The following is a 23,528-nucleotide window of genomic DNA, read 5'->3' as shown; positions in this document are numbered from 1 at the left end:
GGGGTTTGCCACGTGGAGCATGTAGGTACAGCTCAAAGGGGTGTAGCACGTGGCGAGTGATGAGGAAAAGCCAGAGAGCGTCCCAGAGATAGGCATCTGCCTTTGCGGGGCTGTGTGAGGTCACCATAGTGACCAGGCACTCGGCACGCTGCCATCTAGCTTATCAGGTCAGAGCACCAGCCACCATTCAGCATGCGCGGGAGTAAACAGACCCAGGCCTGGCTCAGCAATTGCCACTTGAAACCAGTTGCAGATGGGTGAAGGCTGAACACGTCTGCCCCGCCCCGTGAATGGCCCCCATCCTCTTTGACTTCTCTCTGTGTCCCCTCTTCGCTAGGAGGTCTCCAAGCTCCCAGCTGTGGCAGTGCGCGCAGGGCTGTGTGGGGAGAGGCATGCACAGAAAGTGACAGGTTTTCAGATGCCAGTGGCACAGCGGATGATGAGGGTTCACCCAGTGGCACAGCGGGTGATGAGCGTTCATGCTTGCCGCGCCTTAACCCTCCTTCTCTATCTCAGCTGTTGCAGGAGGCCACCATGAGCACCCTGTGGTGTTCCGGGAGTGGGGATGTCATCGAAGACTGGTGCCGTTGCGACTCGAGTGCTTTTGGTGCCGACGGGCTCCCGGCCTGCGCGCCCCTCCCACACCCGGTGTACGTCTCTCCCACGCTGATTTTGCCTCTCCTTCGCAGAGATTATTTCTCTTGAAGGGAACTTTCGTGCTGGTGCAAGGTGCCGGAGCCAGAGGCCCAGAACCAGCATGAAGCTGGAAGTTGGGGTGGCAGCAGCAGCTCGAGCTTCCCCCACTCCACCCTGTAGAAGGTCTTGATCCCTGACCCCAAGGGGCGACCTCCTGGCGTGGCGGGGGAGTTGAGTATGGCAGAAAGGTTTCAGCAGCACTCGCTTGAAAACAGCTGCCTTCCCCAGGCAGGGCTGAGCTGTCTCAGAAATCAGCGGGATGTCTGCACAAAGGAAAATTACATCAGGCTTGACTGGTGCTGCAGTTTTCCTACATTAAACTAGTGTTTGGGGGGGATGGGACCCCAGTGAGGGAGCAACTTAGGCGCAGGATGGGCTGGATGAGGAGGGGAAGCAGCTGGCCTTGTGCTCTGTACACTGGCTATTCTGGGCTGCAGGCAGCCACGCAAGGCTGTCACCAATCACCTTTGCCCCCTACCCTACAGATCATGTCTTCACAGCCCTGCCTCCTGGGAGGCACAGGGCATAACCCAGCCTGTGACGTGTGGCTGCAGAGGACAGTGAGTCTCCAGTAGCTCAGAGGGAGCAACAGGTGGAGCCAGCCCCACACTGAAGAGGGTTGGGAAGAAAAGAATGGCGCCATTAGAGCGGGCAGGAGCTGCCTATTCACAGGGCCTGACCCACCTTGGTTTTCCCTCTTCCTCAGGCTGCAGCTCTCCACCGTGCATGAGCCCAGCAGCACCTTGGTGGTGGTGGAATGGGAGCACTCAGAGCCGCCAATCGGAGTGCAGATCGTCGATTACCTCATCCGTCAGGAGAAGATCACCGACCGGATGGATCATTCCAAAGTGGAGACCGGTGAGGGCAGTGACGGAGGGTACTGCTCCTCCAGCAGCCCGAACTGGGCTCTGCTCGGGCTCCTCCTTTGCTCTGGGCGTGGGGTGGCACCAGCAGCCAGTAGAGTTAATTTCCGGATGGATGAGGAACACCCTCATCACAGCTCTGCCTTTTGCAGCATTGGCTTGTTAGCAAAGGCTGAAATCAAGAGCAGAGCGCTTTCAGTGGGGAGGGGTGGGCCCCAATCCAGCAAAGTACTGAAGCCCAGGCTTAACTTTAAGCCCACGCTTAAATACTTGGCTGGATTGGGGTCATAACTGTCTGTTTTCACTTACTTGCGGCATTCCGAAATCTGTCTCTTCTTGGTCTGAAAGCCTGCACCCTAAATTCCTCCCCAAGTTTACTTCTGAATTCCCCGTATCTGTTTTCATCCTGAAACCCTGTGCCTCTGCTGAGGAGAGGAGACTTCATTCCCTCGACCTCAGATGTGCCTTAGCGTTCTACCTGCAGAGAACCTAATCGATCAGAAAATCACCTAAGCTATTTGTTGCCGTAGTACAAATGTCACTAGGATGAGCTATCTCCTCTCGGGGAATCTCTAAATGGATTCCTTGGTGCACCGTAGTGTGCTACCCCAATTCGCACATATCACTCCACCAGAGCACACGCTGCCTCTACAGCCTCCTTGCAGGAAGTACCATTACTGGACACATGCAGAGCGGCAGACTGGAGTTCCAGTCGCACATTCCCAAAACAGAACACACCAGTTCGGGCCTCTGCTGCGGATGCGGCCGTGGGAACTGCAGTGCTTCAACACATCTGTCTTGCCGGTATCCTTGCACCTCCTGACAGATTACGCTTGCCCACCGCCCACACGTGGGATACACATAGGGATCAGCGCTCGAAGAAGAAGTGGAGATTATTTAGCCGTAACTGGAGGTTCTTTGAAACGTGTGGTCCCTGTCTGTGTTCCACTGCCTGCCCTCCTTCCTCTCTGCTTCTGATCCTACTGGATTCGTGGTAAGAAAAGGAACCTGCATTGCCTCTTATTCCCTCGGTCTGGGGGACGAGGAGAACTGTGCGGGCCAACGGACAGCGCTTGTTAGTATTTCCAGCTTCGGGCGCAAGGCGTGCATCCCCACCCACGTGTGGAATACAGACAGGGACCACCACACATCCGGTTATAGACAGGTAACCTTCATTCACAATCACACCAGTCTCCATCCTCACTTCTTACGCTGGAGACTCAGTGATTGTGAGGCTATTTGTATTTCTCTGTCTGCAACAGGGACACTAAGGCTTTTCCTCACCTGAGAAAGCTCCACAGAACTTCCACTTGCCCCCTAGCAGAGAGGTCACCAGCCTAAGAGCCTTGATCATGTGCTGCAGCTCGGGGTCAAGGCAGGACAAAAGAGCAACATAAACATTTTTCCTACCCTTCCCACCAGTGCATTTTCTCCCCTTCCATAGCTCCCAACTGGCTAATGTCACACCGGAGGCAGTGCACAATGCACCAGTCCAAATCACGAATAGCCCTGTTACAAGGTCCTTTCCTCATTGCTCCCGACCCTCCAGGAAATTTCTGATCCATCACTAGGTATTGGGCTCGCTTGGTCGGTCTTGTGACCCATTGTAGCCTCTCCTCACCCATCGTCCCCTGCTCAGGTTCTGGGGCATGGGAAGATAATTGCCTAAAATCTCCTTTTTCCCTCTTTCCCTAGAGACGGTGCTGAGTTTGGTGGATGACATCATCTCCGGAGCCAAATCCCCCTGCGCAATGCCGGCACAAGTACCCGACAAGCTGTCCACCACCATCTCCTTGATCATTCGCTGCCTGGAGCCTGACACCACCTACACGTGAGTGATGCTACCTCTAATTGGCTACGCCCAACCTTGTGAGAAGCACTGCCACTTCTGATTGGCTACTCCTCATCTTGGGGGGGGGGCATAGAGAAAGGGAGCTTTCATTCTCCATCCCTTTGCATGGCAAGCACCCCCCCCCCAATTGGTTCATGCTGGATGTGCTTCTGAAACTATGCACAAATCATCACCACCACCTTGTTGGCTAAGCTTGCCAGGGCTGTGCACTCAGCTGGACAGCATTTCCCTGTTGGTGACACGATAACTCTTGAATGCTGCGTTTGATCAAAACAAGGAAATGTTCGAGAGCTCAAGGGCCAGAACTCTATTGATTTTTGGGAAAATGGGAAACCAAAATGGGGACAAACGGATGGAACCCCATCAGCTGTTCAGCACAGCTTCATGCACCTCTGCAGTTGTCCGAAGACCAAAGACCTGTTTGATGGCACCTGTTAAGGTCTCCAGCCTAATGATCCCCCATCTCATCTGTGCCTACCTCCCACTAGAATTTAACATGTTTACACCCTGAATGATTGCTCTCCTAGACAGAAGGAATAATGGTGGAAGGAGGGCATGCAGGAGAAGAGAGAACACAGCCTCTCGCATGGGGAAAGGGGCAGACAAAGCCCCTGGCACACGGGGGGTGGGGGAGATTGGAGTGATTAAGGATGTGGGGCATGCAGAGCAGCTAGCATGGTCAGAGGAAGAATGGGGAACCCTGGTTTGGGAGGAGGTAATGCGGGGCACCCAGAGCCCCGTGGTTGAGGGAGTCTCTGAAATAGATTGGGGTGGAGGGTGGCCCACAGAGAGGTTGTGAGCGGCAAGGAGCCCCTGGGGTACACCAGGAGCTGGGCCTACACAGGCTGCGAATGGTGCATCCCCCTCATTTTTTTTATCCCCCGGGGATGTCAGTGTGTGTGTGTGTGTGGGGGGAATCTGGGCACAGCAGCATGTGGGTATCCCCCTCACCTGCCCCGGAGGGTTATTTCCCATTTGCAGTCGTGACCCAGCTGCTGATGGCAACGCTGTGCTCCGTAGATTCAGAGATGGGAAGCCCAGCAGCAGCCACACCGAGCATGTGTGGCAGTGCTGGAAAGATCCTTAACTCCCGCCCTTCTTACACCTGCTTGGTGGTCTTGTCCAGCCTCACCTTCTGCCAGGCCTACAGTATGACTCTCACTGAGTGCCTGAACTGATGCCTGACTTACCTACAGCCCCACTCCCAGAGCCGGGGGTTGGGGGGGCAGGCGGGCGTGCTGCCCTGGCTGCAGTGGAGGAGGCTCATGATGCGGTCGCACCAAGGCGGCTGCTGTTCTGTTCCTTCCTTATCACCTCCTCCAAGGCTGGGCCCAGGGTGGAGTTTACGCACAGTGAGCACCTCAGATGGCATCAGGATGGAGACAGCAGGCTCTTCATATGTTAGCTGGCTCTTCCCTGCTGCTGGCCAGGGCTCTGCTCTGCATCATGCACCAGGGCTCTTGTGAATTGGCAGGGCTGTCAGTGCCCCAAGTGCCAGCCCCAGCAGAGAGCTTCCTGCACTAAGCTGAGGTCACTGTGCTGCAAACGGGATGCCAAGCCTCTTGTATTGAGTTCTCACCTCCCACTGGGTCTACATGGAAAAGCAGCGCAGGCCAGTTTGGAGCACCTGTGTCAAGCAGAGCGAAGTGACATGCATGGTAGGACAGCCCCATATCTCCTAGGCAGTTAGTTGCATACATTCCTCCTGATGGGGGTCTGCCGTGTGCACCTGTGTGTGTGAGCTCTGGATTCCCCAGTCTGTCTGCTGTCTCTGTGCTGTGATAACATCTCCCCTCTCCCCCAGGTTCACGCTTTGGGGAGTTGATAACACGGGGAGACGCTCCAGGTCAAGTGATGTGACGGTCAAGACCCCCTGCCCGGTGGTAGATGACGTGAAGGCTCAAGGTAACAATGGGGGTGCTTAAGGGGGGTGCTGCCTTCTCCCCGGCAAAGCCCTTGTCTGACATGCTGGACTTCACTGCAGTGGATTGTCAGAGCATGGTTAAGCAGAACATAGAGCAGGTAAACCCCCATTCTTTTTTTGTTGGGCTAGTTGAAGAGATACGCCCAAGCCAAACCTTAGGCGTGAACGGCCCTGAAATTGGGTGGAATCCAGACCCTGGTTGCTTTTGGCATCTCTGTAACAGGCACACCTGAATCTCCAGAACTGAACACTCTCATAAACACTGGTGGTGTTTGGATCTGGAGCGAAGCTTCCCAGATCCAGCCCATCCCTAGTTATCTGTCTGGTTCAGGCTGCAAGACCCTTGGGGTAGGAACTTTGGCCCAGATCCTCAATGGGAAATAGGCACCTAAACATCTGTGAGCTTCTGGGCCTTTGTCGTCATCTTTGTCCATACCTACCGACAGCACTGCATTAATAAATAATGACAATAAAGCGTGACGAGAACGAAGCACCATCTTGGGGCTCCATGCGTCGGATCTCAAGGGTTAAGGGGACTTTGGAGGCTCTTGATGGAATTATTGCCAGAGGATGCATGGCTGTTTCTCTGTTGATTATACTGGAACAGAACCTTGTTAGAGGCAGTGGGAATCAGGTCAATACATCTAGATTGTGCAGGTGGAATGAGTGTGTTTGTTTAGAAATAACATCTCATTCCACTTGGGTGGGAGGTAATAGGAAGCATTGTTCTGAGTGTGGGTTGGGGTGACTGGTGATGGGGTGACAGCCCTACTCTTCTGAATAAACTAGTTAAGATCCCATTCAGCAGTAATTAAGTGGTTCCCACATGATGGCTGTCGGTTAGGTGGCCTCTCCCAGGCATCAGATCTTGGTCCTGTTCCCATTACTACAGCAATAATTTGCTGTCCCGATAGACAGCATCTTCCATTTGCGGTTCTCAGAGCGTGGTGTCTCTCCCAAAAACCGAGCACCAGAGCCAGCAGTAATTGGAAGCCTGATTTACTAGAGAAGGGGTGGGCAAACTTTTTGGGCCGAGGGCCACATCTGGGTGGGGAAATTGTATGCAGGGCCGGGGCAGGGGGTTGGGGTGTGGGAGGGAGTGTGGGGTGTGGGAGGGGGTGCGGTGTTCAGGAATGGGCTCAGGGCAAGGGACTGGTGCAGAGGAGGGGTGCGGGGTGTATGAGGGGGTTCAGGGAAGGGGGTTGGGGTGCAGGAAGGGTGTGGCAGGGAGCTCAGAGCAGTAGGTTGGGGTGCATGGGGGTGCGGGGTGCAGCAGGGGGCTCAGGGCAGGGGGTTGGGGTGCACGGGGTGCAGCAGGGGGCTCAGGGCAGGGAGCTGGGGTGCAGGAGGGGTGCGAGGTGCAGGCAGGGAATTGGGGGGTGGGGTGCAGGAGGAGTTCGGGCTCCAGCCCAGCGCCACTTACCTAAAGCGGCTCCAGGGTGGTAGCGGCGCGCATTGGGGCCAGGGCAGGCTCCCTGCATGCCCTCCCTGGTCCCATACCACGCCCCTCCGGGAAGCAGCCAAAACCATGTCCCTGGGTGGCCCCTGGGGGAGGCGGGGCACAGGGCTCTGTGTGCTGCCCTTGCCACGCCTCCAGGTACCTCCCCCGAAGCTCCCATTGGCCACGGTTCCCCGTTCCCAGCCAATGGGAGCTGTGGGGGGCTGTGCCTGGAGGCAAGGGCAATGCACGGAGCCTCTGCCCCCAGGGATGTGGTGCCGGCCGTTTCTCAGAGCGCTGCGGAGCCTGCGGTACCATGGGGGGGCAATTCCGCAGACCGGATCCAAACCCCTTATGCGCTGGATCCGGCCCACGGGCCATAGTTTGCCCACCCCTGCACTAGAAAGACCAGGGTGTGAACGATCGCAGGAACTTTGGCTGGAGTCCATCCAGATTAGGATTGAGGCCGGAGGGAGGGTGAGTGGATGGAAACTTGCCTTCCCATTGGTTGTTCTGGCTGATGGTGAAGTGTTAGAAAAGTCCCCAAAGGGTTGGACATGTCTATGGCTAGTACAAAAAAATACAGAGTCCATGAGCTTTGACAGGAATAGAACCCTCCTGTTTCAGGGCATAAGCCAGCCTGAGTGATGGGGGTTAGGAGGCATTTTCACCTGGGCGCAGGTTATCTCATAACTGCCTGTCGTAGGGTTCCTTGCACCTTCCTCTACAGCAGCTGGTATTGGCCACTGTCAGAGACATGCCACTGGACTAGAGGGACCACAGGTCTAATCCAGTCTGGGAAATCCTGTGTGTTCCACTGTCCCTCCTTTTAGAATATGTCCTGGTGACAGAGTAAATTCCAGGTCCCCTGGGGGGAAATCCTGACCTTATTGAAGTCAGTAAGAGTTTGCTCTGGACTCCAGTGGGTCCAGAATTTTGCCCCAGGGCTCTTTACTTGATATCTGACCTGGTTTGAGGCTACATTTCCTTTCTCTCTGACAAACGCACTTACAGCCCTCTCTGTCATCCTACCCAGAAATAGCAGACAAGATCTACAATCTCTTCAATGGCTACACCAGCGGCAAGGAGCAGCAGACAGCCTACAACACTCTGCTGGACCTGGGCTCGCCCAGCCTGCACCGGGTCCTCTTCCACTACAACCAGCACTATGAGAACTTCGGGGAGTTCACCTGGCGGTGTGAAGACGAATTAGGACCCAGGTAAGCCTAATAGCCATGCCTGCTAGCGTAGCAGCTCTGCCTGACCAACACACCCTTGAGACTTAGCTACCGTTAGGAAGGTTAGATATGGCAGATTGTATTACTGTGGCACATATAGGCCAAAAATGAGATCCAGGCCTCACTGCAGTTACAAACTGCACTGCTGCTGTGCCCCAGGGAGGACTCGGGCACATGGCATCTGCACTGCCACAACTTCCCAGGAAGGACAGCTTCAGACTGGGTCTTGGGCTGGATAGGATGTGGTTGTAAAAGATAAAGAAACAGAGGGTGAGGTCCACTATCCCAGCCCTCCCTGGCCAACTCGACCCTTGCTGATGTGACTTCCTGAGACTGGAGAAGAAGGAAGATCAATAAAAAACCCATGAGAAGAGGGACTTTTAGGCACCATAGAGTCCAATCCTTGAGTCTACTGAGTTCAGAAGATTACATTTGGGTGAATGATTCTCCGAGAAAGGGGACAGTGCAGGGAGGGACCGGATCCCTTCTATCCCACGACGAATGCCAGCTAAAGCTCAGAGACCAGAACCCTGGGGTCAGGGTGAATGCAAGGCTGTTTCCATAGACGCTTAACCTCCTTTCTCTGTGCCCCCACCTGGGTACTCTGAATTGTAGCTCCAAGTATTCACAACGCATCCCCTTACTGCCCAGCCCTCACCCTTTCACTGGCCATCTGTGAATCTGCTTGTGGGCACCTTGTCCCATGGCAGCCATTCACCTGTTGAGGCGTCCTGCATGCTGGGTGAGAGCAGCAAAAGACTGTATAGCCCCAGGCTGAAGCTGGCTCAGTGTCTTCCCGCATATGCTTTGGCAGGGTCATTTCCCAGCCTGCATCTGCAGGCAGCTTGAAGCGGGGGAAAGGGGTAACTCAGACAGGAGGCCATGGGACTAAGAGCTTTTCACCTTCAGGCACAACCATGGAATGGGTGAACTAGTGCTCAGAACCCAACCAAAATCAGGGTGGCTTTAAATCCCATACAAACCCACAACCACCAGCCCTGGTCTAGGAGATGCAGGTGGGCCTGGGAACTACAGCGCTCACACAGCCACCTTCTCCCTCACCCCAAGCTCCAGCTCCACCCTCCCCCAAATCTTACCTTCAAGTGGGACTGGGGCTTGCATCTGCCGGGCTTCAGGGGGTATCAGCTTGGCCCACTGCCTCCCCCGGGCCTGGGAAGCTTTTCTCATCCCCTCCTCCCCAGATGCCAGGGGGCACTGAGTGGTCCCTCCCTGTCCTTGTGTGGCTCTCCAGCAGATTCCCAGGGAGGGCCTCTGCCTCCTGTATCTTCAGCACATCTCCTGGTCAGGACAGAATGGCCCAGAGCCCGCAGACAGACACAGCACCCAGAAGCTGGGAAAGGGTCTCCGTCCTGCTGCAAAAGCTGTGCGACTTGGCAGGGGCAGGCAGCACGCAGTCATCCCTATGGTTGCATTCAAATATTAGTGGGTGTCTCCTCTTGTGTACAGTTGCTAGGGAACCTCCAAGGCCACCTTAACTCCCCAATGCTAAAAAGACTATTAAGTCTTCCTTACGCCGGATGATCATTGGGGCTGCTTCCTCTCTGCGCTTGCCAAGTGTGTGGGGTCTGAGCCATTCTGGCGACACTAGAAAAGATTCAAAGACATCCCCCCCCCCAACCTGGCAGCTCCCCCAAAGACATTTAAAAGTGTGGCATGGGGTTCCCAAGGCCTGGGCAGGGGGTGGGGAGGCTGAGTGGTTAGGTGTTCTGGGCGGGGGTTGCGGCTTCTTTTCAAGGTCCAGGTTCTTGTAGAAGTGGGCGTTCCAAGAGGTAGGTACGTTGCCATCTCTGGGCGTGGGCCCTGCTTGGGGAGGGCTGGTATTTTACATACACATACAGACCCTTGCAGGTTTCATGCTGCTCTTCCTCTGTCTTCTTTCTTGAAACTGAGCACCAGGAGGTAGAGATCAAACATTGTTCCCCTCCAGTGGTGGCTTCTGTGAGGGCAGCTGATTGCTGGGAACTCGACTAACCCCAGACAGGCGACCTCGTCACAGAGCCAGTACCAGAACTGGTCCTGATTATCCTCTCCCTGGGCACTCTCAGCAGAGGGACCAAGGGCTGACTGCAACGTGGAGAGGGGAACTCCCCTGTCGACCCTTTCGGTCATGAGGGAGGTAAACCGGCACGGTGTGGTGCACAGTATATGGGGGAAGTTCAGTCTCCAAGGCTGGCAGTGATCAGCACTGAATCCACTGAACCTTTTAGTTGGTTTGAATTTCAAAGAGGAGAGGGTGACAATGCAGGCAGCTTAACGTCATCCCTTGGAAATGTTTGAGCATTTGACATGAAATGACACAATTTCTGATGAAGTGTTTGCAGCTCGTGCTGTTGGAAAGGAATGCTGAGACAGCTGCTGAGGTCTCTGGTGGTGACAGAGCTCAGAAGCCGGACCTCTTGGTGAAGCATGCAGGCTGGTGGGGACAGGAGAAATCATTTGCAGATGACGTCATTTAGCCAGCAGAGTGTTCATTTGACTTCTCTCTGGTACTCCTTGGGTGTCCTGGATACAAACCCAGGCCAATTGGACTCTTGGGTGAGCTGTCAGGAGTCGGCACCTTCCATCCTGCTATGCTGTTCCTGGGTATGCTTTGTCAGAATGCGCTCGTGTCACTTCTCGGCAATGCTGGTTTGTGAGCAAGAGGTTTGGGGCTAGAACTGTGGCCATTCACTCCCGCCCTGTGAAGGCGCGCAGAGTGCAGTTAGCCAACCACCTGCTCAAGAGAAGAGCCAGCACGGAGGGACAGGTTGCCTCCCAGCAGACCAACAGTGGGTGTTAGTGCCTGGAAAGCCCACTGTAGTTAGTGGGAGTCTCTCAACTTCTGTAGGCTTTGGATCTGGGCCTTAGTGACTCCGGGCCTCATGCTGTATGTTGCTCAGCCTGCTGGGGAGTGCTGAGCTCTTGCATTGCTAGCCAAGTGCTCATCGCCTCCCAGGAGGTATCACCTTGCTAGTCTGGGCCTGTCACCTCAAGGTAGCTGCCTCAAAACCACCCATGTCAGTAGCAACAATCTGAAGCCTGCAAGGAGCGAGTGGTGGGACATTCTGCCACCTTGCAAGGGAGAGCACCATGATGGGCTAGCCTTGATTCCACCTTGCTCTTAGCCTGCCAGGGATAGTAGTTGGCAGCTCTGGAATGGAGACGGCTGGCTGGCCTGGTTCACTGACCTCTGCCCTCTCCGTGGCGAGTGAGAGATCCTGGCGCACACCTACCTGCAGTGCACCAGGTTGCAGCTCCTCTTCTGGTTCCTCCACAGCCTCCTGCTTTGGTTCTGGCTGCACTTTTCCTCCTTTGGGTGGTGACCGCAGCTCCTTGGACTTCTTTGTGGAGCAGTGGGTGCTGTCCTGTGTTCTCTGCTCACTGTCCCCATCCAGAGCCCTCGATCTAAACTTTTGATCTCCACTCCCGGCTTACCATGTGTTGTCCTACAGACTCAGTTGTTTTCCGGGCTCTGGGGCCCCTCCCTCGTTTGAGCAGGATGGGCCTCTAGTCCTACATGAGTTTAGCCCCCACCCTCAGAGAAAGAAAAGATGCGAGTGACTAGGGGGCTGAGATGGAGACAGAAGCATGGTGGCTGGGTGTGGGGTTGGTGCCAGCTTCGCTTTTCATCCTCAGCATTGAGGCTGGTCCGTGCTGCCCCCTTCGGCAGGGAGACATTGCATTCAGGTGGCATGGAGATTAAGGGTGACCAAGTGACTTTATCTGCCACAGGACTGTTATCCTCGTTCTCCTGGGCCTTTTCATGGTCTGTTTAACCTTCCTTGTGTCTCTCTTTTTACACCTTCTCTCCTTTTCCCACCCCCCATCTTACCTCTTGTCCCACCATGTCTCTGGCTTCTCCTCTCCCCCGTCTGCAGGAAGGCCGGCCTCATTCTCTCCCAGCTTGGGGACCTCAGCAGCTGGTGCAACAGCCTCCTTCAGGAGCCCAAGATCAGCCTCCAGCGCACGTCACTCAGGTATCTCGCCTGCCGCTACAGTGAGATCAAGCCGTATGGACTTAACTGGTCAGAGCTGAGCCGGGACCTCAAGAAGACATGTGAAGAGCAAGCGCTAAGCGTCCTCTATAATGACTATGGAGACAAAGACAACTGAGGGGTTGAGGAACCACTCTCAGGCCCCTAAGAGGCAAGTGGGAGAAAAGCGCATTTATGGGAGTTTTATAAATGGATCTGCAGGAGGTCACTGAAATCTCCCAAGACAAAACTTAAACCAGGGAGGGAAACTATTGCTCTTTGCAGGACTTACCTGGTATTAGACTCTTCAACACAGCCAATAGCCTTTCTAGTTGGAGGTCTTGTGAGACCCAGTTTTTGTTTGTTTTGCTCATTTTACCAAGAGGTTCCTTGGACTGTGTAGGTGAACACATACTCCAGAATGAAAGATACACTTTTAAGGTTCCAGCCCACGACTCCCACCTACATTCCCCATGCAGCATGAACCTCAGTTTCCAAGGAGAACAAAATCAGAACAACAGAAGCCAGGCAGGGAGAGGAATCTCCTCTTTAGAATTAATAGACCCAGCCTCTCAAATAACATCAGGTCTGGGAAAGCAGAAAGAGGGCATGAGCGTCCAATTTTGCTCTTCCCCATAAGGATCCAGCTCTGAGATTAGATCTGATAACAAAAAAATGGCTGTGGTTGTAAAGGACAAGCTCTGGACTGCAGCAGCAATAATCTTCGAACCATCTGAGGGTAGGGAGGGCTTGTCGCACCCTTCTCCTGCCCCCTTCATTCCTTGCTCATTCTCTAGAGTCCCTGATCTTGGCTCTGTGCTGGGATCCTGCAAGGTCCTTCCAGTTTGTAGTCAGCCCCAAATGGCATGTGGGGGTGGTCACTGAGGTTAACAGGGCCATAGCAATGTACTTTTCCCTGGACCGCATTTGTGCCCTTTTTTGCCACAATAACAGCTGCTAAGCAGTGATGAGTTTGGGCAGAGCTCTGGCTAAAATGTAGATGCTTGGGGAGCATTTACCCTGGCACCAAACCTCAGTCCATGGCACAGTATCAGCTTCAAAGGTGCCACCCAGCGTGACCAGTAGGATGTGGGGAAGGGAGGGTGAGATTGGAAACTGTGGGATTGTTTTCACTTTGCAGTAGGGGTCGTCTCCTTATCTTCAGATCCCTCTCCACTTAGCGGAAAGTGAAACTCCACCCCGAGTGTGGAATGCATTGCGGGGTGGGGGGGAGGAGCCAAGAACACACACCTAGGAGCAGACAGCTACCTACTGAAGAGATGCAGTCTAACCCTTGGGAAATCCCTTCTAAAAACCTGATCTTTGGCTTATTCTTTCATGAAAGGTGAAGCATTTGAAAAGTGACGTCAGTAGAGCACCTGGGATGAATCTGGCTCTTTTAAGAGCGCCTCCCACCCACACCCCCAGAATAGGGCTGATCTTACCTTGTTTGATTGCTCTTTCTTGCCACAGCTCGTTGAGGTTGCTGCAGCATGAGGCATAGTTCAGCACCCACCAGCCACAGCTGTTCCCTGCCCCTGCTCAACAGCTGATGGGGGGCGGCTCGGGAAGGGGCTTGGGTGAGGGTGGAGAGTGGTGGGGGGTTAGGAAGAGGCAGCGTGCAGGTGGGGCCTTGGGGTAAGGGGTGCAGTGGGGGTGTGGCCTTGGGGCAAAGCGGGGGTGGAGCACTCCCAGGGAAAAGGAAAAGAAGGCACCTGTGACACGAGGGGCAAACCCCTGAGGGGACTGACATAAGTCCTGTGTTTGTACAAGAATTCACGCCATGGCAGCAAGGATCTTCACCTCTACTTCACTGTTTTAAACTCCCATTAGCACTAGGGGAGATGGGGCTTAGTTCAGTTCCAGTTCAGTGGCAGACAGCATCTTTATTACCAGTGATGATCAGAGAGGGAGAAAGACTCTCCAGTCCCGGAGTGAGGCTACAGAGGTGGCAGGTAGAGAAACACTCTTTGACCTTGCCAGCTGAGAACTTTTGATTTGGAACAACTGTGAGATGAACATGGGGGCCCCATGATGGAATATTTATAGCAGTTTTCAAAGTAGAATCTCCTTTTAATATTTTAGTGCTGGCAGAAGCCATCTGAACCTACACATTATGCTTTCCTGCCACCCTTCTTTTCGCCCACTAAGTGCCAAGGACACAAATCTGTTTGTTTTGTATCTAGTGTGGAGTTAAAGAGCTCTACCCACAGCCAACAGCCTTACCTAACAGTATTTGCATATCAGCAACCACCATGCCCGGAGAATTTTGCACATTAGATATGTCAGCTCTTCGGACCTTTTTCAGACAGGCAGATGCAAGATAAAACTCCCTCTGGCATGACAGTAGCATTATAACGTATTGCCAGTTGTGTGGACAAACTTGACCTCAGGAGAGCTGACTTAGACTGGTGAGTTGAGAAGACCACCCAGTACCATAGTTAGACCATTACCTGGAAGAGTAACAGTTAGGTACTAAATGCAGCCAACGAGCAGCTCCATGCAAAAGAAAGTCTGCTATATGCAACAAAGCAGTGGAATCCATACGGATGCCAGATCGCACTTTTTATGCTCTCTGTCATAAAGGTCTTATACCCTTCTGCCCCCAGCAGTAGACACTCATTGGTGCTTTAAATGCCTTGCATGATGCTCTTGCCCAGCTGGGGAGACGGGAAAGAGATTTTAGAAGCTCCAAGGTGGCTTATGCCCCAGACCTGAGGGCTGATTTCTCTTCTAAAATCATCTCCACTTGCAGAGTCCCAGGTGTTATAAAAACACTTGAACTAACCTTGGCCCGTATCGCGCTCATGCTTAGTTATTTGTCTCCCTGCCCCTCAGGGCCAATGCATCCCTCTCAAGCCACTTTACAAAGCAAGGATAAGCTAGCTGCCAGGAAGCTAATCTTGAAGCACTCATTGGTACGCTTGGCTATAATTCATACACAGCCCTGGATATTTAAGCTGGGTTCAGTGAGGTGGAATCTGGGCCAAGACACCTGGGTTTATCTTACTCTTTTCAGCAAATGCCAGGACAGCTTTGGATTTCACATGGGCAGCCCCCGGGGGATGGGCAAAAGAGACGTTAGCTTGATATCTTCTCTGAAGGACCCTTAAACACATATGTCTTTGGCCCAGAAGTGAGTTTGTTTCTCACCAAGCAGTACTGCATACGTGGCATTTTTATGAGAGAGAGACTTTTCCTCTCTATAGCAGCCTCATCCCCCTTCTATCACTTCCCAGGTGCACAGTGTAGGAGGCAGGGTTGGTCAGCCTAGAGAGTGGGATTCTGCCAAGAAACCCCTGCGTCTGCCAGACACTGGGCACTCACACCTGCCGAGGTAACTGATTTGTCCCATCCATGACTTGTGTCTGGGCTTCACAGCCATTTCCAGATTGCTTCTGCTCTTCACATTGAAATACTTGCATCACAGAGCCCCCCACCAGGCAGCCCTGCCTTCCCAAGAAGCCCCTGTCTTATCACAGTGACTACACATGGCAACACCTTAATTGGTTATCCAGTCCAGCTCATGGCCAGAATAGGAGTCTCTTTGGTACTGTGTCCCCTGTACGCTCCAGCTCTTTGGCTAGTTCACTTTTTAAAAGGACTAAGGCATTGGGGTTTCTAGCAGACCTCTATGGTTGACCTCACAGGAGATTGTTGCTTGCTGAGCTTGGCATACCACCTTGCGACACCACCGTAAGCCCACCTTGCAAGTGTTGGGACAGCATGAGTACCTGCTGCTGTTTTAGTTATTTGAATGACAGGAGCACCCCAAAAGGCCACACGAGGAACATTTATTGATATTACACTGACACCTGGATGCTCCAACTGAGCCGGAGTCCCCATTTTGCTGGGTGGTGAACACCTGCAGAGCTAGTGCTTACAATCTAAGCAGACAAAGGGTGAGAGGGGCATTGACTTGCCCAACAGCACACAGGAGGACAGTGGCGGAGCCACATCTAGAACCCTGCTCCCAGTCCAGGGCCCTACCCACTAGACTCTGCTGCCTGCCTGTGGTGCTGAACAGAAGCAGGAGTGTCACCCACTTACAATCATCATTTCCCTAGCACCATTTCCATGCATGGCCCTTCCAGGTGAGGTGCATCAAGGGACGCAACAGCACCTCTTGCTGGTGCAGGATAAGGTGAGAAGGCCTTGGAACCCAATGACACGTCCCCCTCTTCCCAGCCCTGCACAATTGAGAACACAAGAGGAGCGGCTGGAGGAGGAGGAGGACAGACTGTCACAGCTCAGCGCTGTCTTTTGCAGAGGTCCCCTAAGGCACAGGTTTTAATGCCAGTTTCTTTATTCTTATGGGGTCTGGTTTCCTTGGTGGGATCATGACCCTGGTTGAACTTTATGGCAGCTAATCCTGAATTAACACTTCAACAGATGCTTTAAGCCATGGAACATTTTAAACCAGACCTGGCTATGTATTACAGTGTCCTGGCACCAAACACAAGCATCTGCAGGGCAGCCCAGCAGCGTTGCAATTGCACGTGACCTGCTGATCAAATCACTCATTGATTTCCATGGAGACCACTGGCTTCTAGGCCACTGATGTACACCACCTGGAAGTCTGGCCCCAAAAGTTCCAGGTTCCAGATTCACAAAAAGTACTTAGTTGTTTGACTCCCCTTGAAATCACTGGGCAATAGGTGCCTAAATACCTTTGTGCATTTGGGTCACATACCACATTTGCTTATGGGGGAAATTCTTAATTGCAACTGGGTTTTGTCAACGGCGATGATAGACGCGCGGAAAATGACATTAACAAAGTATTAACCCTTAAAAAGGCGGCATTGACCGTGCTGCCAACCAAATGCATGCTTTTATATGTCTGTGGCCACAGTCTCCCCCTCCCTTCCTTTCCTCCCGCATTAACGGCGGATGATTCACTTGAGCCGAACCTCTGAGTTGTTTTCTTGGCTGTAGCTGTACTACTGTAATAGCATTAATATCTTTTACTTGTTGTGCAGTTATTTAACATGACGATGGTTGGGCTGGTTTTTGTGGGTTTTACTTTTTTTTAATTACTACAGTTGTTTCTTGATGTTCTGTTAGAACGCTGTGATGTTTTACTACTGTAGATTGAAAGTGGGATGAGGGGGCGGGGAGACATGGCAAAATCATAAGGAATTACAGTATTATTTAAAAACGGTTTTAAAAAAAGAATTGTAACGCTGTGTAAAAATCCAGATGAAAATTTAAGTGACTATTAAACAGAGCTGTTAGTAAGTTGTGGGTTTGGCAAATTGGAATGTTTGTTTATAGTTTTGGTCCCATTGATGTCACTTCTGGCACTAGATGAAGTGTTCAGACTGTAACTTCCTTGCCTTTGAACTCCATTCCTGCCTCACACAAGTTGCCATGAGCCCGGCTGTCCACCAGATTAAGCAACGCCTTAACCACTCGATAAACAAAGCAAGACCAATAGCTCCCATCAAGGCAAAGTCACTGCAGCGCACACAGATATTAGCTACCCATTTGCCCTGCTCTAGTTGAATTCTAGGTGAATTCCTGGCACGGCATGAAAAAGGAACAGTACGTGTGTGGGTAAAGAATTGGTCGCTAGACTCTCAGATGGTGTAAATCACTAGAGCTCTGTCAACATCACTGCCAATTTGCATCAGCTGTGAATTTGGCCCTGGCATGTGGTACAAGTGCAAATGTTTCTGGAGGGTGTGTGATTTCCCATCCTGGAAAACTAAACTAGCATTGGTGACTGTGTCAGGTTTATAAAAACAAGGAAATGTATCCTACTTATTACACACAGCAGGGAAAGTCATTTAAATCCTTGCTTCGCAGACCATTAAGCATAGTTACAACAGCCCTATGTAACACTTCCTGGGTCTAGCTTGCCTCCTTGCATCCCAGAGTTCTCCTGCTTTTGACCAAGTGATCAAACAATATTGCTTCTGACCTAGCCTTCCTTAAAGGTCTGAAGACAGTTTTCTTGCCCTGGAAGTATCCAACACTACTGATCCCACAGTCCATACTAGTGGTACCCAACCTAGACCACAAAGGTGTTGACCATGTGGGCCAGGATTCACCAAGGGCCTCAGGCACCAGACCCTGAGAGTTGCAATGCTTAACTTTCAGGTGCCTGGGGAAAAAAAATCACAGGAACAACACTGTGATCCACAAAGCCGGAGTTCAGGGCCAAGCTCCCTATAAAACAAATGGGGAGAGGTAGGTGCCTTAGAATACAATCCCCAGAAACCAGCAGGCAAGCTGGGGATCGTCCTAAACTAGCCAGTGGGAGACACCAACAAATGGGCTGTGTCCTAAACCCTGCCCCTCTCATGGAGTTTGGTCAGCTGCAGGGAGGAGCCCATCTCTGCTAGTGAGCGACAACCAGGAACCTGTCGCCTGGACTCCAGGTGGCTTAGGCACCTAAGGTTTCTTGCAAGAATGAGTTAGGCACCTGCCTCACCCCACACAAGATGGTGGCAGGAGTGGGATGTAGTGGTACCACCAACCTTATAACCTGTAGCCCCAGGTTTAGCACACAGACGTGGGAGACCCAGGTTCAACGCACCCCTCTGCCTCACAGGGAGAGGGGAGCCCCCTGCTCAAATCCTGCTGCTCAGGAGAGGGCTCTAACCAATGGGCAATAGGGCATTGTGATGTGGAGCTCCCTCCAGCTTTCCTGGTGATGTGCCCCTTTGGATAAATATGTGGAGTCATCAGGCCCGAAGGAGAATGACTCTGTAGCCTGGTGGTTTAAGTACCCACTTGGGTGGTGGGAGATGCAGGGTCCCATCCCCCTCCTCTAATCACTCTTTCATTATGTATCAGCTGGAGACTCCTGTTCAAATCTCCCTTCTCCATTAAGCAGAGGGGAGACGTGAACCTGGGTCTGCTGTGTCCCAGCTGGATGTGATAGCATTGGGCTAAAAGTGATGTGGTGGGCAGGAGCCCTAATGCCACCAGCCAGCGTTTGAACAGGAGCTGCTCTAATAGGCGGTCTCTGAGCACATTTACTGGCTTGGGCCCCACACGCCTGGTAGCTGTTTGGCTGCCTCTCTCTCTCCTGGTTTGAGAATTGGTCTGGTCTTAACAGGTGGCTGGAGAGGAGACTGGCATCCAAATGCCAAGAACGAGGTGGCAGCACACCTGCTCTGAGGCAGAAATATTGGCGCCAAGGGAGTTTTTACTCTAAAAACATAGGCACCAAGTGAGTTTAGGCACTTTCAGGATTCGATGCGAGTTCAGTGTATCCCAGTGGAGCCTAAAAATGGGATCTAGTTGCCCATTAACTGCAGTGATCACAGGATCATGCCTCATGGGGCTGTCCCACCTTTTTTTCCAGGTGCTCAGTTGCATTAAAATAAAATACCTTCCTTGTGTTAATGTTCCACGTAAGAGATTACTGTCGCCGCCACGGGGATGTTACACAATAAGCCATGGGGAGAGGTGGCCCAAACAACTACATATGGGAGCAGAGATGATCTGTGCGCTTGAAATGGTGGGGGGGGGGGGGCGGCAGCTGGCACTGGATTGCACATGCATATGGGCCACACTTGGCAAGGTTTACACACAGCGGGCCCATACCACCAGTTCCAGATACCTTACAAGCATAGAACTGGAGGGGCAGAAGGGACCTCAGGAGGTCATCTCATCTATCTTCTCCCTCCCTTCCCCCCAACACCACCTTCAAAAGAGCAATGCTTTTGGGGGCATGTGATGGAAAAATCACCCAAAGGACAAGTGTAGCAGACTCTTCAGGATATGTAGGTTAAATACAGTAGTAGCACTGTTAGGTATGGCCGACTCTTTAAATGCAAAATTCCTTGCATTATAGGAGAGCATTTCTGATGCCTTTCAGATGCCATCCCACAATGCCCACACTGACAATTAAATTGGGGCAAGCACTGCTGTTGAGGACATGCATTGTTGATACAAGGAGTAGAGGGTGGACATGCAGAAGCAGTTTAATGACTGCAGCAGCTGTAAGTTGACATAATGTAGAGCGATTTAGTTTTGTAGTGTAGACTTGCCCTGAGCAGAGACTCGTCACTAATTACAAGACACTCACTGTCACTAATTAGCAAGCAATCATGTATTAACAACTGTAAATCACAAAGCAAAGGGCAACTGTGTAGATTCATACCCCTCTGCAGTGTAATTTGCAAGGTCCATGCTGATGACAGGTTCTGCTCAATAACGAGCCAAAGCAGTGCAGACCAAAACATGTTCACTTTCATCATTTGAGTCAGATGCCACCAGCAGGTTGTTTTTCGTTCTTGGTGGTTCGGGTTCTGTAGTTTCCACATCGGAGTGTTGCTCTTTTAAGGCTTCTGAAAGCATGCTCCACACCTCGTCCCTCTCAGATTTTGGACGGCACTTCAGACTCTTAAACCTTGGGTCGAGTGCTATAGCTATCTTTAGAAATCTCACATTGGTACCTCCTTTGTGTTTTGTCAAATCTGCAGCAAAAGTGTTCTTAAAATGAACATGTGCTGGGTCGTCAGCCAAGACTGCTATAACATGAAATATGTGGCAGAATGCGGGTAAAACAGAGCAGGGGACATACAATTCTCCCCCAAGGAGTTCGGTCACAAATTTAATTAACATGTTTTTTTTAAATGAGCGTCGTCAGGATGGAAGCATGTCCCCTGGAATGGTGGTTGAAGCATGAAGGGACATATGAATCTTTAGCACATTGGCATGTAAATATCTTGCAACGCCGGCTACAACAGTGCCATGTGAATGTTTGTTCTCACTTTCAGGTGACATTGTAATCAAGAAGCAGGCAGCATTGTCTCCCGTAAATGTAAACAAACTTGTTTGTCTTAGCGATTGGCTGAATAAGAAGTAGGACTGAGTGGACTTGTAGGCCCTAAAGTTTTACATTGTTTTGTTTTTGAGTGCAGTTATGTGACAAAAAAAATCTGCATTTGTAAATTGCACTTTCATGATGAAGAGCCTGCATTATGTACGAGGCGAATTGAAAAATATTATTTCTTTTCTTTATCATTTTTACAGTGCAAATATTTGTATTAAAAATATAAAGTGAGCACTGTACACTTTGTATTCTGTATTGTAATTTAAATCAATATATTTGAAAATGTAGAAAAACATCCAAAAATAGTTAATACATTTCAATTGGTATTCTGTTGGTTAACAGTGCAATTAAAACGATAATCACGATTTTTTTAAAATTGTGATTAATTTTTTTTGAGTTAATCGCATGAGTTAATTGTGATTAATTGACAGCCCTAATTCTTAGTTCTATCTGTAAAGTAACTTAAAATTTGCATGGAAATAAATGCAGTGCCAACTATTATACTAATAGCAACGATGGAATCAGATGTTAGTGAGTCACGTCCATGATTGTGATTGGTAAACATAAATGCCAAAATAATTTAAAAAATAAAGTCCCCTTCTTAATAAAAGAAAGGAAACCTTAATCACGTAGGTTAAAATTAGGCATATTTTTAGTGGAGTGAAAAACAATGGACTAAAATAGAGTAGATAATGGCAGTAACACAAAGTGTGCATGTTAGAGAAAGTAAGCAGATTTTATGTCTCTCTACTAAAGAAAGTGTACAAAGTATCAAATGTGTGTTTCTGAAATCTGTGTTAGAGCTCCAGAACTGATATCTCAAGGCTTGGCATTGGGAATATCTTCCTGTATTATCAACTGACTCTTCTAAATTTACATATAAACTTTAAACGTGGCTTTAACTGGAGTTTCTGTACATTTTTTCTTTCTTTATATAACCATTAGATACAGTGCACCTGTCAGCTAATTCCTAAGTTATCTGCAAAAAAAAAAAAAAATTCTAGATTTTCAGGTGCCTAAGTAGTCCCTGGAATTACAGTTAAAGTTTCCTCCTTCCCCGCCCCAAAATCTGAAATGGTGGCCGGTGAGCCAGGAGTGGCCCGAGGGCTCTGGCAAGATGTAGCCCCTCTGTGACAGCACGACGCCTGCCTTGAGCCACAGGCCGAGCCCCAGGCACCACGAGCCACGGCAGCAGCGCAGAAGTAAGAGTGGCATGGTACAGGGTGTATTGCCACCCTTACTTCTGCGTTGCTGCTGGCAGTGGCATTGCCTTCAGAGCTGGGCACCCGGCCAGCACCCGCTGGTATCAGGCTGCCCTGCCAGTGCCTAATTTGTGCCAGGGCTGAGCTCTGGCATCTCTTTCAATACGAATTAAATGCTTGTGGAGGCAGTGGGGCCCAGAGGTGATGGGAAGCCCAGGGAGCCCGTGGAGACCAGGGTGATGGGGGGGTGGGAACAGGGTGTCAAAATACAAGTTCGTCCAGGGCTCTGTTTTCCATAAGGCCGGACCCCGTAAAGCAGGGAGGGGATTTCACACTGAAGGAGAGAGGAGAAACACTGAAGGTGAGACCTTGCAGAGAGGGCTAACTGTCCGATCTAGGCCCATGCTCACTCCCACCTCAGTTTCCCCTCTTGGACTCTTCACATGCCCAATAGCAACACTCCTCCTTAGGGGCGGGTTTGGTCTCATACCTTTCAAAAGGAAAACCTGCCTGTGGCTCTTCCACCAGCCACCTTGTTTCCTGCACTCCAGCCTGCTTGGTTGAAACTGGCTCTCTCCCCCCCCAACCCAGGCCCTGTCCCTGGGAGCCAGGAAAAGTCTTTGTGGAGGCTGCGCCCTCCGCCTTTCTGCTCCCTGTCAAGCAACAGACTCCCCCCACCCCTCCCCAACTTTCATTTCTGGCTCTCCACGGGCTTCTCCTATCTATCCCCCACGTGACCTGCCTGTCCCATGACATTCCTCGGGCCCTCCAGAGGGAAGGTAAATTGTACTGCAGGTGAGGAACCCCGCTCCCCGTAAAGGGCCAGTCACCCTGGGACAGAAGGATTTAAGAGGGGGAAAACAGAGTGAAATGCATTTCAAAATGAGTCTGAGGGGAAAAACAGGCACTGAACAAAAGGTATCCCACATGCAGAAGAAAGTGGGGAGCGGGGGGAGACTTGGAAGGGGAAAGCCAGGGAGCACAGCTGTGTTGTCCATGGAAAGGTTGTCTTGGTGAGTATTTGGAGTCTGTGGCTTAGGGCTGTGCCTGGCAGAAGTAAACCTCTCTTGGCTTTAGTTAGGGAGGAGGGGTGCCCCCAGTCCAAGCCTGACCTCCCAGGGAGGCTGTGTAGAGAAATCCCATTTGCTTTGGGGAAGAGGACAGCTGACCGCAGCCGCGTGCACTAGCAGCTGGGCTGGTACCTCCCAATGTTCCTCACCACCACCCATAGCTAGTGTGACCAGATAGCAAGTGTGAAAAATCGGGATGGGGCGGGGGGGCGTAACAGGAGCCCAAATAAAAAGAGCCCCAAATATTGGGACTGTCCCTATAAAATCGCGACATCTGGTCACCCTACCCATAGCCCAGCGTGGTCAATAACTATGGAACGGGCCCTTGGCCTAGCAAAGTGCCTAGCACCCTTTTGGTGCTAACCAAGTGTGACACAGGAATAATGGAACTAGGACCCCTTCCCCCCACCCCCCAATCTCATTTCACTCAGTGCCCCTGACCGCCAGAGATTAGGAAAACCTCACCAAGGGCTCCACTGC

General features: G+C 51.6%; 1 protein-coding gene across 4 annotated transcripts in view; it reads left to right on the top strand.

Moving 5' to 3' along the window:
* Positions 1-17,223, top strand: part of ASTN1 (astrotactin 1) — a 188,125-nt gene extending 170,902 nt beyond the window's left edge. For all 4 annotated transcript variants that reach the window (XM_043520869.1, XM_037907690.2, XM_043520870.1 and 1 more), the window contains exons 18-23: positions 517-650; positions 1,403-1,554; positions 3,255-3,390; positions 5,216-5,316; positions 7,810-7,993; positions 11,890-17,223. In XM_043520869.1, coding sequence (XP_043376804.1) covers positions 517-650; positions 1,403-1,554; positions 3,255-3,390; positions 5,216-5,316; positions 7,810-7,993; positions 11,890-12,124 — 942 coding nt within the window. In that variant the 3' untranslated portion in view covers positions 12,125-17,223. The remainder of the gene's footprint in view (positions 1-516; positions 651-1,402; positions 1,555-3,254; positions 3,391-5,215; positions 5,317-7,809; positions 7,994-11,889) is intronic.
* The last annotated feature ends 6,305 nt before the right edge of the window (positions 17,224-23,528 follow it).

This window comes from Chelonia mydas, chromosome 8 (assembly GCF_015237465.2).
Source record: "Chelonia mydas isolate rCheMyd1 chromosome 8, rCheMyd1.pri.v2, whole genome shotgun sequence".
In the NCBI taxonomy this organism is placed as follows: Eukaryota; Metazoa; Chordata; order Testudines; family Cheloniidae; genus Chelonia; species Chelonia mydas.
The sequence above is the reverse complement of the archived record's forward strand: the minus strand, read 5'-3'. Positions and strand labels throughout refer to the sequence as shown.